The sequence below is a fragment of the Syngnathus floridae genome, chromosome 5 (assembly GCF_059516105.1).
Source record: "Syngnathus floridae isolate MCC-2025c chromosome 5, RoL_Sflo_1.0, whole genome shotgun sequence".
NCBI lineage: Eukaryota > Metazoa > Chordata > Actinopteri > Syngnathiformes > Syngnathidae > Syngnathus > Syngnathus floridae.
This window is the reverse complement of record NC_142417.1, coordinates 8,083,483-8,098,367: the sequence shown is the minus strand read 5'-3', so window position 1 is coordinate 8,098,367 and position 14,885 is coordinate 8,083,483. Positions and strand designations below refer to the sequence as shown.

The following is a 14,885-nucleotide window of genomic DNA, read 5'->3' as shown; positions in this document are numbered from 1 at the left end:
TGTATTTATTTTTGTGAAATGACTATCAAAAATTTCTCAATTGAATATGACTCCGTCAATAGCCAAAACATCTTCACAAATGGAGATACAATCAATGGAAGGATCGTCGTGGAGGTCTCGAAAGAAACGCCAATCCAATCACTAACCTTTATTGGAAAAGGAAGTGCAAGGGTTCGCTGGCAAGAACATCACGGCCAACATACTCGTTACTACTGGTCTAATGAGAAATATTATGAGATCAAACAACATATCTTGAGAGCTGGTAACGTATCGCTTTCACCGTTATCTTAATAGACAATGTTGGGGATGAGCCTTAAAATTAAAGCACAAATTATGCTTCACTGCTCCAGGTACTGAATTTGTTGCCAAAGGAAGACATGTGTTCCCCTTTTCCTTCAATGTCCCTAACAGGTAAAATAATGTGTATTCTTTAGCTTATTTGCCTCCAGGCCAACCAATTAAGTGACCCGGAATTGTACTTTGCAGTAAAATGCCATCAACGTTCAAGTCCTCAACTGGTAGAATTGTTCATAAGCTTAAAGCGGAGCTTAAACAATCAATGAAGTTGACCAAAAAAGCAAAGGCCCACTTCACATTTGTCTCCAAAGCAGATATGGATATACCTGGACTTATGGTGAGAAGATTGGAACAAATTCACTACAACTGTTTTTTTTGGGGGGGGGGGGTTGCACATTCATCGAAGAGATGGCTCTGCTTTTTCTTTTAGGAACCTCAGCAAGACTGCACTGATAAAAAACTCACAGTCTTTGGTTCTGGAACCATTGCAATGGATGTTTACACCCCCAAAATGGGATACCAACCAGGTAATCAAATATACATAGAGTTCCATTATTCCATTATTTGCTACCAAAAAAGTAGATCTCAGTTTCAAAAAGGTTGGTGAGTCATGGTGTTAACTGTGGAGATTAGAGAGAGAGATTATATATCTGATGTTGGACTTCATGGGGACATCCTGATAATTCCAGGAAGTCTACGACTGACAAAGTCTACCTACAACGGAAATTAACATCTGTACAACTAAACACGTGATTTTGTGTTTCTTTGCAGGCGAAGATGTTCACGTCAAAGTTGAAATTTATAACCAATCATCCCGGGACTTGAAGCCCAAATTTGAATTGTACAGAAAGCAGAGTTACTTTGCTCAAGGTCACAGAAAACTTCACACACAGGAGATTGTTAAGGACAAACTTGAGAGTGTTAATGCCCGTAGCAAAGAGGTCTTGAAGAAGGTCATCACCATCCCCAGGAACATACCTCCCTCCATTTTGAATTCCTCCATCATCAAGCTGGAATACAGGCTGAAGGTAGGCTGAAGGTTCTGTTGTACTTTATTTCATTTGATACTCTAACTGGCAATGAAAATAGTGACAGAAATTTTAAAAAAAGAATCGAGCCAAAAACACATTTCAGAAACTTACCAAGTAGTGTTTTCACAGATCTATCTGGATGTCAAGTATGCAACAGACCCAAAAATCAAACTTCCAATAGTTGTCCTACCAATATTTGAGGTTTCTTCAGCAAAACAACCTCCAGGTCCCGCTGCTCATGGATTTGAGGAATTTGGGAACTCAAACCAACAAAGCTGGAGCGTAGCACCCCAATTTTCTGATGTCCCTCCGCCATATGGAGCACACACTTTGTATCCTACCACGAGTAATTCTCACGAATATGGAAATTGACTTTGTTGCCTTCATTGCTTCATTGGGCTGTCTTTTTTAACCATTTTTCAAAACTCTGTCCAGAACAAAAGGATAATTTTGAGGACAGTTTTTTCAACAACTGAAAACATATTTTTGAGTTTAGTCCCATACTAATAATTGACATGAAGAAACTCCTTTTTTTTCCTTAGCATATTAGCCATTGTGTTATCCCTCTGCTGACAATTTGCTGACTCTATGATCGATTATGCCGATTAAATGCTAAATGTATGTTTTGAGTTAGTTTGTTTCCCTTGTATTATGATGTGTGGTTTGTTCAATCCTAGGATTACCACAAATGGTCAAAAGCTTTCTTTAAAAAAAAAAAAAAAAAAAAAAGAGGTACCACAGTGAGCATGAAAAGAAACCGGATGTATTTTATTTAGCCTATTTGCAATTTGGGTCAGTTCGGTTCAGTGCTTAAAAAGTGCAGTGCACATCTTTGCATGATACAGTCAGGAGTCATGATGCTATAAATTTGTTTCCATGGTTGGCATTTTGTGACTTTTTTTTTTTTTTTTTTTTTTTACATTACACTAGTGTGGTGAAATTTTGATATCTAATGCTTGATTAGTGCAGTACATTAGGAGCAGGGTTTAGTGCCATCTTATGTGGGGTTGCATGTTTGCATGCGTAGGTTTCCTCCCACGTTTCAAAAACATTCATAATAGGCCGATTGACCGCTCCTACTTGTTTTTGGGGGTTTTTCGGAAGGGGGGGGGGGGGGGGGGGTTGATGGGAATGATGTGTGTCCTGCCTCTGCCTGGCACCCAGTTCAGGATGTGCCCCCAGCTGGAATAGGCTAGCCGCGACCCTCGTGAGGACAAGCACTTCAGGACAATGGATGGATTTCATGACGTGGATAGCAATAGAGTACATCTTTTTTTCCAAATTGTTACAAAGAGCAATACAAAAATGCACCAAAATGGCGTCATGAGGAAGTCTGACTAATACTCGTACCTCGGGACTAATAAATTATGATCAAATTGACCAGACATTCAAAATGCCAATAGGTGACACCAATTGTCTTTATTATTTTATTATTTTTGGGGGCAAATTAACAGGGTAACGTTTGGTGCGCCTGCTCCGAGCCAGAGGCAGGCCATGCCCACACGCCGCGTACGTCAAACACATCACATTCAAAGGTAGTCATAAATCAAATGTTACTCTTCAAACTCTCGTTGCTGGACTTTTTCTTCAATGTTGTATTTCATTGTAATTAGCCGAGCTAAGGCTCCAGCTAGGGTTACCTTTATGAACGTGACACCTCCAAGCTTGATCACATGACCATTTGACACGGATACTGTACAGTTTTAATGGAGGTATGCTGCTTGACTGAATGCAGCATCCAAAGCTATGACAAATGTGACTTTATCATGTCTATCAAGATTTTCTCTGTGGAATACGATCAGGTGAATGAAAGAGGAACTTTCTCTCCTGGCGATGTCCTCGCTGGAAGAGTGACTGTGGTGGCCAGCAAGGAGACCAAAGTGCAGTCTTTGACGGTCACTGCGAAAGGAAAGGCTGAGGTCAAATGGTGCAATCAAGATGGACAGACCAAAGCGCTCCACCAAGATGAGGAGAAATATTTCTTTTTGGAACACATTATTCTTCAGGATAAAAATAAAGGAGATGGTTAGTAGTTTTAATTTCCAAATATAATTTATAGGTAATGGCATGGTACTTATTTTTTCTATTCTATTCAACTTGCACTTTTTTCCCACAAGGAACAGAAATCATTCATCAAGGGAGAAGTGTGTATCCTTTCACCTTTGTGATTCCAAATATGTGAGTACTCCTCGTGTCCACTCCCTGATTTTGGATTACATTGCTTAGTACCTCCTGAAATTATAATTTTAATAAAAACAAACATCAATGATTTAAAAAAAAAACAATTCTGGGGGACTGAGATATGTGGCCAGGTATCCCAATACCTTTGTACATTTCCACACCAAATAAAGATCCGGCCACTTATGTAGTGATCATTTCTTTGCAGAGACATGCCTTCCTCGTACGAAGGAAAATGGGGCAGAATCACGTACAATTTACAAGCTCAACTGACTCAGTCAATCTGGAGCATACACAAAACTCGGATTGAGTTCCCATTTCTTACCAAGTCCGAGTTTCCCTTCGCTTCCAAATCAGAAATGTTGATCGTCGGACTTCAAGTAAGCATTGATTGAATGAATCACCCGAATATTCCTGTTTGAGATTTGCTTTCTGACTTTGCATTGTTTTTGCATAGGAGCGGCAAAGCGCAACCAAAATTTCATTTAATGGCGCTGGAAAAGTTACATTGAATGTGACTTCGGCGAAATTGGGACTGACACAAGGTAAACATTTTGTTAGTCATGTCTGATGTGAACATATGATTACAGGACATACATTTGTTCCTTCTCACAGGTGAAACGATGGAAGTGTCTGTTGACGTAATTAACAGCTCAAATCGTGCAGTAACGCCCAAATTCTTCCTGTGCGAGACGCAAATGTTTGTCGCGCAATTGGAGACAATTGTGCACACAAATGAGATCCTCTTTGGCACTGGAGAATCAGTTTCAGCTCGGAGCAGTCGTACCATAAAAAATGTTCTAAGTATCCCTCCACAGCTCTACCCCACATTCTTCAACTGCTCCAAAATCAAGCTCGAATACACCCTCAAGGTAATCAAGTCTTTCTAAACTACATTTCATTTTGTTTTCTAATTATTTTGGAGATTGAAAGACAAAATTCATCTTAGTTTTTAATTTCACCTCAAAACCCAAAGAAGGTTCGCGCACATTTGCAATTCCCACAATGCAACGACCAGAATTTCCCATTGCATGCCATCAACCAAAGAAAATCTAGGTCATTGGAAATTTGAGCTACTCTTCAACTAATCAGTCAGAGTCTCTTTCACTGTGTAAACTGATCCGGTGGCCTCAGACAAGTGTGCGGAGTGAAAAACTGCCATTTAACCAAGGAAATCACATTGATCTGGTGCTAATCCATGCCAATATTATTGTCTTTTTAATTGAAAAATAAATTATAATATATTTGCATTAGTGAGGCAAGAACAGAACTAACTAAAGGTCTATTTTGTTGCAGGTCACGCTTGGTGACCCATTGGCAAGAGATCCAGATATCAGACTTCCTCTGGTTATTCTGCGGGGTTCAACCCAACCATATCATCAAAAATCTAAAAGATCCCGTGTAATGTCGAGTGCTGAAATTGCCAAAGTAGTTTCAACCAGTTTGTAAAGGGAATGTGAACATGGTTTGGCCCCTCCCTCTTTGTCAGGGCACCAATTTTGTGCAAAAAATACAAAATAAAAAAATTGTTAAGGCGCATGATGACTGACACGTTTTGGTGCAAATCTAAATAAACGTGTATTGCAGAATTCAATTTTTCTTGTTAGTGTTTAAGGAACAAAGTCCATTAGTTTGCCATTCCTGAATGAGGAAAGTTACTGGCATGAAAAACATGAGGAAAAACTTCCACTGATGATGGCGGGGCTTTCAGCCAAGCATTGGTAAATGCCAAACATCATTTTATGTTTCTGTATGTGACACTGATTGATTTTCTCCACCTAATAGATTGTAAGTGGTGATCACATCTAAATTGGGCAGTGGCACGCCGGCATGTTTACATCAGCTGAAGGTATTTTACATACACGCTCAAAAATATGTATTTCGGCAATTTTAGTGAGCTCAGGCACATATTGTATTTTATGTACGTATAGAATTTTGTGAAAACATACTTATTACGTAATTAAATGAAATTAAATTTTTTTGGACAGTTTTTACCCTTCACTATAATGGATAATGTGTTCTTACTTCTGGTGCGTGCATATTGGCCACCAGAGGGCAGTATATCACAGACAAGGATATGAAGTGTACATGATACCAAGTACAGCTCCTCAGTAAGCGCCAGTAATATTAGGTATTTTCCGCAGAGGATAAAGAATACATGCCAGTGAGTATTATTATATTGTATGTATTATGTGCTGCCTCACCATTTGTGTTCAGAATTGTAACACAGCAACACAAACTATGTGAGCTCATGCATGGCTTTTTGCATTGTGTGTTAGCATTTAGCTAAGCTCCCTCCTTTCCTTGGGTTGAATTCTTAAAAAAAAATAGAAACATGTTGCAGTAGTCAGAAAAAACTTGATGCTGATGTGAATTGATGCTCATTGAGTGTGTGAGTGTGTGTGTATGCGTGTGTGTGTGTGTGTGTGTGTGCGTGTGTTCGTGTGTGTAGAGTAGATTATCTTACCTTTTTGTTAAAAAAAAACCCACATCAAGTCCAGCAAAGAGAGTTTGAAGAGTAACAATTTATTTCAGTTTCAATTTATACATCCGTATGTACAACTCCTTTACAGTGGCCTCAACAATAAGTATAGTTAACATAATCATAACATAGAGCTCAATTTTGAAAAGACATTAAAAAATAAAAATACCTGAATAAAAATGTATTAAATATATACACATATAGATACACTCACACACGTGAAAATAAATATAAAATATAAACATAATGTACATAAATACATACAGCCATTAGGTTGCAATTTGTTTGCTTACACTTAATTCAATCACCTACTCTTACGAGCAATTGCCATCTATGAGCAATTAACATATTACATCCTTGGATTAAATTCCCATCCAATATATGAATTTCATGCAAAAGATAAATATTGTAGAGAAATAGTTTCCCACTGTTAGCAAGTCCACCTCACAGTTAGGAGGGTGGGGGTTCTATTCCACCTTTGACCCTCCCTGTGTGGAGTTCGCATGTTCTCCCCATGACCGCGTGGGTTTTCTCCGGGTACTCAGTTTTCCTCCCACATCCCAAAAACATGCTTGGTAGGCCGATTGAGCACTCCAAATTGCTCCTAGGTGTGAGTGGCAGTACGGATGGTTGTTCGTCTCTGTGTGCCCTGCGATTGGCTGGCAACCGGTTCAGGCTGTCCCCTACCTACTGCCCGATAGCCGCTGGGATAGGCTCCTGCACGCCCGCAACCCCCGTGGGGACAAAGCGGTACGGAAAATGGATGGATGGATAGTTTCCCACCTTCATTAGTTTTGTAGTTAAAAATTTCAAAATCGAGGAGGTGTGTCTATGGAGTTGGCTTTACGTAGTCGTGGCCTTGGCCTCTGCATTTGCTGGTTTGGATTTGGATGAAGAACATCTCCCAAAGTTAAAGCTTTGAGTGACTGTTGATGTTGTTTGGCGGAATGTCGACTGCTGGGGCGCACAACTATTGGCCAGCTGAGGTAAGCGGAGTTTGAGCCAGTCATATCCACACAGACCTGCAGAACATTTTTCGCAATTTACTACAATGACATTGACAAAAGCGTATACTGACATTGTCTGGTCTGGTTTACCTTCAACTCGTAGTGTAGTTCAATGGGTGAACCCATGGAGATGGTGGGAGGGCTCCCTCTCGGGATGGTGATCACGTCGAGCATCGTCTTTCTGCTGTAGGCGCGAACACGCTTGGCAACTTTCTCAGCGATAGGACACACGCCAATTATCCTTTTACCCGGGGAAATCCGACTTTGCTTCCGTTGCAATATGTACTTCAGCATCAACGAGCAAGTCGACCGGTTGACAGCTTCAACAATGACTTGGATGCCTTCGCCTGCAGGATGAGTAAATGATTTGCGTAAGAGTAGAGAATGGGGCGTGGTGTCATTGACGCACGAAAAGATGCTGTGGTTAGAGTTGATGACAGACATGACTTCACACACCAGGGCAGAAGTTCAACACTGTCTACATGCGTGTAGAAACACTGCACATCACCTGGTTTGTAGGCCTTTTTTTCGGTGTAAATAACAATTGTTACTGTTCCAGAGCCAAGGTGTTTGACAAATGTCTTCATCCAAGCATGCCGAGGTTCCTGAAACAAACAAATTCCTCTTTGAAACCACTTTTCTCCTACATGGACACTTTTGTGATTGTCATTTGTATGAAAGTAAAAAAAAAAAATCACCATAACTGGAGCCACATCTATGTCACCGTCTGGATGGAATGACAATCCATTTTCAACAATTCCTTCCATATTCATTGCATGTTTAATGTCCTAACCTATAAAAAAAAAATCTCTTTATTAGTTATGCATGTAGGTGTGCCCTAAAAAATCACAAGTAGGTACAATGTTGGAAAACGTTCAAATCTTAGAATAGATAGAAATGCATTACCTTTATGCAGAATATCTTCATTGGTCATCTAAAAGGGGTTCTTGGTATTTTCTCTCAAAAATTCACCGTTGAGCGTGTTTCCAATTGTGAGGCAAAAGCACAATGTGTCTGCACAGCGCTGGAGCAGAACCTAAACCTGTCAAACGGGAAATGACTGAAGCTTACTTTTCATGAGAGTCTATTGGAGTGGAGAATTTTGTAGAGGGTGGAGTCAAAATTTGGGGATGGTAAAATTTTAATCTCCTAAACAAGTGTTAGCACTCTTGTAAAATTCCATTAATTTGTTCTTAAAATAGCAGCACCTATGCAAAGGATTTTGTCCAATTAAAGCTTAGAGAACATGTCCCCGAATTCTCAGGTGCATTTCCATGAACTTTGTTTATTCAAAGTAGAAACATCCAGGAATGTCATTTTGGCAATTTGGAAAACTCAACAAAACACTCGTTTAAAAACAATTTATTTCAGTTTCAATTTATACAGCTGTATGTACGACTCCTTCACAGTGGCCTCAACAATATACGTATTGGGGTTACTGTCAACTAGTTATGAGTTATGTGTGTGTGTCTGTGTGTGTGTCTGTGTGCGTGTGTGCGTGTGTGTGTGCGCGCGCGCGCGCGCATGTGTGTGCGTGCGTGCTTGTGTGAGAGTGAGAGCGTTTAACGAAGACAATACTTCAAGTATAGTTAACATAATCTTAACATAGAGCTCAATTTTGAAAATACGTTATAAAATAAAAATACCTGAATAAAACTTTATTAAATATATACACATATAGATACACTCACACACATGAAAATAAATATAAAATATAAATATAATGTACATAAATACATACAGCCATTAGGTTGCAATTTGTTTGCTTACACTTAATTAAATCACCTACACTTACGAGCAATTGCCATCTATGAGCAATTAACATATTACATCCTTGGATTAAATTCCCATCCAATATATGAATTTCATGCAAAAGATAAATATTGTAGAGAAATAGTTTCCCACTGGTAGCAAGTCCACCTCACAGTTAGGAGGGTGGGGGTTCTATTCCACCTTTGACTCTCCCTGTGTGGAGTTCGCGTGTTCTCCCCATGACCACGTGGGTTTTCTCCGGGTACTCCGTTTTCCTCCCACATCCCAAAAACATGCTTGGTAGGACGATTGAGCACTCCAAATTGCTCCTAGGTGTGAGTGGGAGTACGGATGGTTGTTCGTCTCTGTGTGCCCTGCGATTGGCTGGCAACCGGTTCAGGCTGTCCCCTACCTACTGCCTGATAGCCGCTGGGATAGGCTCCAGCATGCCCGCAACCCCCATGGGGACAAAGCGGTACGGAATATGAATGGATGGATAGTTTCCCACCTTCATTAGTTTTGTAGTTAAAATTTTCAAAATCGAGGAGGCGAGTCTATAGAGTTGGCTTTATGTGGTCGTGGTCTTGGCCTCTGCATTTGCTGGTTTGGATTTGGATGAAGAACATCTCCCAAAGTTAAAGCTTTGAGTGACCGTTGATGTCGTTTGGCGGAATGTAGACTGCTGGGGCGCACAACTATTGGCCAGCTGAGGTAAGCGGAGTTAGAGCCAGTCATATCCAACCAGACCTGGAGAACATTTTTTGCAATTTACTACAATGACATTCACAAAAGCGTATTCTGACATTGTCTGGTCTGGTTTACCTTCAACTCGTAGTGTAGTTCAATGGGTGAACCCATGGAGATGGTGGGAGGGCTCCCTCTCGGGATGGTGATCACATCGAGCATCGTCTTTCTGCTGTAGGCGCGAACACGCTTGGCAACTTTCTCAGCGATAGGACACACGCCAGTTATCCTTTTCCCCGGGGAAATCCGACTTTGCTTCCGTTGCAATATGTACTTGAGCATCAACGAGCAGGTCGACCGGTTGATGGCTTCAACAATGACTTGGATGCCTTCGCCTGCAGGACGAGAAAATGATTTGCTTAAGAGTAGAGAATGGGGCATGGTGTCATTGAAGAACGAAAATATGCTGTGGCGAGCGTTGAGGGCTTTGAGACACAGACACCACAGTGTACAAGTTCACACTGTCTACAAGCGTGTATAAATACTGCACATCACCTGGTTTGTAGGCCTTTTTTTCGGTGTAAATAGCAATTGTTACTGTTCCAGAGCCAAGGCGTTTGACAAATGTCTTAATCCAAGCATGCCGAGGTTCCTGAAACAAACAAATTCCTCTTTGAAACCACTTTTCTCCTACATGGACACTTTTGTGATTGTCATTTGTATGAAAGTAAAAAAAAAAAAATCACCATAACTGGAGCCACATCTATGTCACCGTCTGGATGGAATGACAATCCATTTTCAACAATTCCTTCCATATTCATTGCATGTTTAATGTCCAAACCTATAAAAAAAAAAAAAAAAAAATCTCTTTATTAGTTATATATGTAGGTGTGCCCTAAAAAAATCACAAGTAGGAACAATGTTCGAAAACGTTCAAATCTTGGAATAGATAGAAATGCATTACCTTTATGCAGAATATCTTCATTGGTCATCTTAAAGGTGTTCTTGGTATTTTCTCTCAAAAATTCACCGTTGAGCGTATTTCCAATTGTGAGGCAAAAGCACAATGTGTCCGCACAGCGCTGGATCAGAACTTAAACCTGTCAAACTGGAAATGACTGAAGCTTACTTTTCATGAGAGTCTATTGGAGTGGAGAATTTTGTAGAGGGTGGAGTCAAAATTTGGGGATGGTAAAATTTTAATCTCCTAAGCAAGTGTTAGCACAATGTAAAATTCCATTAATGTGTTCTTAAAATAGCAGCACCTATGCAAAGGATTTTGTACCATTAAAGCTTAGAGAACATGTCCCTGAATTCTCAGGTGCATTTCCATGAACTTTGTATATTCAAAGTACAAACGTCCAGGAATGTCATTATGTCAATTTGGAAAACTCAACAAAACACTCATTTAAAGACTAAGGAAAAGTAAAATTGTCGAAGAATCATCAATGTAATTATCATGATGGGATATGGGTTTCATCTGTAAAATTCCTCTGACTGTGTTTGCATCTGCAGTAATTTTCCCAATAATATCTATGATTTAAGAAAGTCTTATTAGAGCCAATGCAAATTTGTTTTTGAGGTAGTCACTGGACTGAATGCATGATCATGTCAAATGCGAGCAATGCTCCATGTTTCCATTTGATGCAAGCAGTGTCTTCCATTTTCCTTTTAAATGCACTTGTAAAACCAGATGAAAATGTTGATAATGCATTCCTAACAATTCTTTTACACACGTCATGAGGTGAGAAGGTATTATTTAAAAATGACGTTCACCTACAAGGACTTGGTTGTTTTTCGAAGTTATATAAACAAGCTGTTCTGCATTTCACTCATTCTATGAGGTTAAGCAAATTACTTTGCAACCACACCCTTACAGCTAAATAGTTGGTGGACTGTTTTGGCTAACTTAAAGTGAAAGAAAGGCATTGGACAAACATCTAACGTCGAAGTAGACTCGCGATCACAGCACAACACAAAGCCGATCTGTAATTTTTTTTTTTTTTTTTTTTTTTATTCACAGTGCCTCACATAACATGACAGACGGCTGATATTTCACAGCTAACATTTCACATTTCACTTCCATGTTATAAAGCCCACACTACTGTGGGGCTTCAGCATCTTACGGTAACACAAAAGAAAGACTTTGGAATTTTGATTGACTCTGAGCTGTTTTGTTAATTGTAGCATTCAGTCCAGATGCACTTTTTGGAAAACTTCCAAATCTTAGAATAGATGAAAATGCATCACCTTTTTTTTTAGTCATATATGTCTGTGTGCCCTAAAAATCACAAGAAGAAATAATGTTGGAAAACTTTCAAATCTTAGAATAAATGAAAATCCATTACCTTTTTTTGCAAAAAATCTTCGTTGGTCATCTAAAAAACACCTCCTCAATATTTTTTCTCAAAAATGCACCGCTGAGCGTGCTTCCAATTGTGAGGCAAAAGCACAATGTGTCCCTACAGAGCTGGAGCAGAACCTAAACCTGTCAAACGGAAAATTACTGGAGCTCATTATCTTTTTGGAGTGGAAAATTTTGGAGAGGTTGGAGTCAGAACTTTCTCCAATTCGAGCTCATAGAACAAGTCCAACAAGTCTCAGGTACGTTTCCTTTAACTTTGTATGTTCAAGGTAAAAACATCAAGGAATGTCGTTTTGGCACTTTGGAAAAGTCAACAAAACACTCATTTAAAAACGAAGGAAAAGTAAAACTGTTAGCAAATGAACGATGTAATTATTTATGATGTGATATACGTAGGTCTTATTGGAAAAATTCCACTGACCTTTCCATCATGTGTGCCATTCGCATCCGAAGTATTTCTCTACTCGGTAAACATTTTAGGAAGATTGGAAAGGTCAAAATCTCGCTAGTTAGGCTCATACGTACAATACAGAAAAGAAAGAACAAATCCATACGTCAATTATCTGAATCGCTTAACCTCATGAGGGTCACGGGCATGTGGGAACCAATTGATAGAGGTTTCCTCACTCTACCTTTTCAGCAAGAACCACACGTGAGACAATTTGCCCATTTTACGCTTGCAAGCGGAGAAAGCCATCACACAAGAGCAACTGAAAGCAGTATAACTTTCGCCTCTTGCAAGAGACTATTTATTGAGAAAAAAACAGGGTAGTGGTGAGGGTGAACAGGTTTTGGGGACACAAACTGGTTTAGTCAATGAAGAGTGTTTTATCTCTTTGTTGTACAAAGTTGTGTAAACAGATAATTATCAATTATAATTGGGGGACCATCTTTAGACAACGAGCCAAGCAAGAACGTTTGCACAAAGTTTTAACAACTAAAGGGAATGTGGAAAGTTTCAACGAGTCAGGGGACGGTGGAAAGTTAAATGATTCTAATAATAATAATAATACATTTTCTTTACAAGGCACCTTTCAAGGCACTCAAGGTCGCCGTACAAACATAAAATAGCATTCACAATTAAAAGAAAAACAAAAACGTTAAAAAAATTACCGGAGATTCTGATTAACATTTCAAGATAATCATGATCAAAATAAATTCTCAACCCTAACACATATCCCAACTGACTCCCAGCAGTAGGCGGGAAACCCTGAAGGGATCACCAGCCAGTTGCAGAGCAAACAGACCTACAATCGTTCGCACTTGCACTCACATCTACGGACAAACACCGCCATTAATACATATTTGCAAACCTACGGATTACATTTGTCATTTGTAATTGCATCTGTGTGACAGAAAGTGAATTGTCATTTAAAACAACTATTCTCTGCTTTGTGAAGTGGCTTCTGTAAGCTTTCAGACAGACCTGTAAAAAAAAAAAAAGCAACTTTTGTTACTTCAAAAGAACGATTTTTTTAGTGAATGAGTGAACGAATCACTTCCTAAAGTGATTCGTCCATTTTTCAGTTCACATAACTTCAACCAGTAGGTGTCGGTAATGCGCATTGAAGCTGGTGCCACCTCGCCGTAATACAAAACGAAGAAGAAAATGACGTAACTTCCTGTTCACGAACGAGACTTGAATTGCATTTCCCGTTCACCAAGGAACGGATCTGTGAGTGAACGAGTCAGTGAGTGTGTGATTTGCATTTCCAGTTCATCGCGAGAACGGACCAGTGAGGGAACGAATCCTGACTTTCCCGTTCGCGAACGAGTTAATGGGTGAACTGCCTACCTTCCGGTGCATCAACGGATCAGTCAGTGAACGTGTTGCGTCTCCTGGCGTGAACTACTATGTAAGCCAGAATGTTGATTTACGATTTGCCAAGGAAAGAAAGAACCACTCACTGACACAGTACTTCTTTTATGCACGTTTTCGCCAAGCTAATGGCTAACCTTATTGCATGAAAGGATGCGCTGTTGAGCAGCAACGGGGAGATTATGCTTCTCTTTGGATAATCTTGATTTTATAACAATATATCTACTACTATTTCACATTAGATTGCTGGTTTGAAATTTACTTTCAATTTCTTTTTTTTAAAATAAACATTGTTAAAACTTGTCTGGTGTTTTATTCCTTGTTTTTATGTTCGCCAATTAAAACATAAAAATCAGACATTCAGTTAACTACTGTATATGATGTGTTTTACGTTGTTACATGAGTTGGTGTCAACAAATGTCGGCATAGCGATTTTTATTTTCCAACCTTTTATTCAAACACAAACACATTCGGTATAATAACACCATCAACTACAGTCCAACAACTACAAAATTAAGGCTTTAATGTCAGCACATTTGATCAAACCTGGGATCGAACCAAGTTCCTTCCAAGCAAGAGCCAGAGTCAGTAACCAGTCGGCTATTTTGACCTGGCCTTACCTGGGCCGTCTGCACTGATTTGTACTAGTGATGTGCATTCCAGTTCTCAAGTGAACTGAATCCTTAGAATCGGTTCACTCAAAAGATTTGTTCAAAAGAATTTATTCTTTTTTTTTTTTTTTTACCACGTGTAGTGTACCTATTGAAGTGTCCATGAGGTGAACCTAATCACAGGCCCTCACCCCCACTTTGTGATTGGCTGGTTGATCTGTGATGTCACTTGGACACTTCATTAGGTACACCGCCATTTTCAAGTGTACCTAATACCAGGCCACTTTATTAGGGAAATATAGTCAAAGGTCACAGGTGTCAAGATCAAGTCCTCAGGGCCGCGTTCCAACATGTTTTCCAAGTGACCCTCGTTAAGCGCACCTGCGTGAAAAGTTTTTGGTCACTTTCACGTTCCACAGGAGCTAAAACTTTTCACGCAGGTGCGCTTAACGAGGGAATCACACGGACACTACATTAGGTACACCGCCATTTTCAAGTGTACTTAATAACAGGCCACTTTATTAGGGAAATATCATGGTCAAAGGTCACAGGTGTCAAGCTCTAGTCCTCGGGGCCGCGTTCCAACATGTTTTCCAAGTGACCCTCGTTAAGTGCAGGTGCGTGAAAAGTTTTAGCCACTTTCACGTTCCGCAGGAGCT

The 14,885-nt window shown here is 39.7% G+C and overlaps 3 protein-coding genes and 1 long non-coding RNA gene across 6 annotated transcripts; 3 read left to right on the top strand and 1 right to left on the bottom strand.

Moving 5' to 3' along the window:
* The first annotated feature begins 18 nt into the window (after positions 1 to 18).
* LOC148397891 (arrestin domain-containing protein 3-like) lies at positions 19 to 1,957 on the top strand. The gene is made up of 6 exons (XM_088375146.1): positions 19 to 262; positions 351 to 411; positions 487 to 634; positions 728 to 824; positions 1,069 to 1,325; positions 1,458 to 1,957. The coding sequence occupies exons 1-6, from the start codon at positions 19 to 21 to the stop codon at positions 1,698 to 1,700; spliced, it is 1,050 nt and encodes a 349-aa protein (XP_088231272.1). The 3' UTR covers positions 1,701 to 1,957.
* Positions 1,958 to 2,443: 486 nt separating this feature from the next.
* On the top strand, positions 2,444 to 5,486 carry LOC148397890 (arrestin domain-containing protein 3-like). 2 transcript variants are annotated; one of them, XR_015858463.1, is made up of 7 exons: positions 2,444 to 3,353; positions 3,446 to 3,506; positions 3,715 to 3,886; positions 3,964 to 4,051; positions 4,122 to 4,378; positions 4,803 to 5,227; positions 5,292 to 5,486. XR_015858463.1 is itself a non-coding variant. In XM_088375149.1 (6 exons), exons 1-6 carry the CDS (start codon positions 3,035 to 3,037, stop codon positions 4,953 to 4,955), a joined length of 1,050 nt encoding a protein of 349 aa, XP_088231275.1. In that variant the 5' UTR covers positions 2,444 to 3,034; the 3' UTR covers positions 4,956 to 5,486. The 2 variants fall into 2 exon arrangements, 1 of the variants encoding a protein (XP_088231275.1); XM_088375149.1 differs by having other exon boundaries at positions 4,803 to 5,486.
* A 525-nt stretch (positions 5,487 to 6,011) lies between these two features.
* On the bottom strand, positions 6,012 to 11,938 carry LOC148397889 (arrestin domain-containing protein 3-like). Of its 2 annotated transcripts, none has more exons than XM_088375153.1 (6): positions 11,780 to 11,918; positions 7,902 to 8,037; positions 7,694 to 7,788; positions 7,504 to 7,600; positions 7,086 to 7,342; positions 6,012 to 7,010 (listed from the first exon to the last, which is right to left on the bottom strand). In XM_088375153.1, the coding sequence occupies exons 3-6, from the start codon at positions 7,766 to 7,768 to the stop codon at positions 6,798 to 6,800; spliced, it is 642 nt and encodes a 213-aa protein (XP_088231279.1). In that variant the 5' UTR covers positions 7,769 to 7,788; positions 7,902 to 8,037; positions 11,780 to 11,918; the 3' UTR covers positions 6,012 to 6,797. The 2 variants fall into 2 exon arrangements, with proteins under 2 accessions (XP_088231279.1, XP_088231278.1); XM_088375152.1 differs by lacking the exons at positions 6,012 to 7,010; positions 7,086 to 7,342; positions 7,504 to 7,600; positions 7,694 to 7,788; positions 7,902 to 8,037 and adding exons at positions 8,343 to 9,494; positions 9,570 to 9,826; positions 9,987 to 10,083; positions 10,178 to 10,272; positions 10,396 to 10,539 and having other exon boundaries at positions 11,780 to 11,938.
* On the top strand, positions 10,531 to 13,917 carry LOC148397888 (uncharacterized). Its single transcript, XR_015858464.1, has 2 exons — positions 10,531 to 12,035; positions 13,513 to 13,917. It is a non-coding gene; the product is annotated as an uncharacterized LOC148397888 (long non-coding RNA).
* Positions 13,918 to 14,885: the final 968 nt, after the last annotated feature.

Excerpts from the sequence above, each read along its gene's own strand:
- LOC148397889 (XM_088375152.1), bottom strand. The coding sequence starts at position 10,423 with ATGACCAATGAAGATATTCTGCATAAAG. Across the intron at positions 10,273-10,395 it reads TGAAGATATTCTGCATAAAG|GTTTGGACATTAAACATGCA; the intron begins GTAATGCATTTC and ends TTTTTTTTATAG. Across the intron at positions 9,827-9,986 it reads AAAAAAGGCCTACAAACCAG|GCGAAGGCATCCAAGTCATT; the intron begins GTGATGTGCAGT and ends CTCGTCCTGCAG.
- LOC148397891 (XM_088375146.1), top strand. The coding sequence starts at position 19 with ATGACTATCAAAAATTTCTCAATTGAATATGACTCCGTCAATAGCCAA. Across the intron at positions 825-1,068 it reads CAAAATGGGATACCAACCAG|GCGAAGATGTTCACGTCAAA; the intron begins GTAATCAAATAT and ends GTTTCTTTGCAG. Across the intron at positions 1,326-1,457 it reads AGCTGGAATACAGGCTGAAG|ATCTATCTGGATGTCAAGTA; the intron begins GTAGGCTGAAGG and ends GTGTTTTCACAG.
- LOC148397890 (XM_088375149.1), top strand. The coding sequence starts at position 3,035 with ATGGAGGTATGCTGCTTGACTGAATGCAGCATCCAAAGCTATGACAAA. Across the intron at positions 3,354-3,445 it reads GGATAAAAATAAAGGAGATG|GAACAGAAATCATTCATCAA; the intron begins GTTAGTAGTTTT and ends TTTTCCCACAAG. Across the intron at positions 4,379-4,802 it reads AGCTCGAATACACCCTCAAG|GTCACGCTTGGTGACCCATT; the intron begins GTAATCAAGTCT and ends ATTTTGTTGCAG.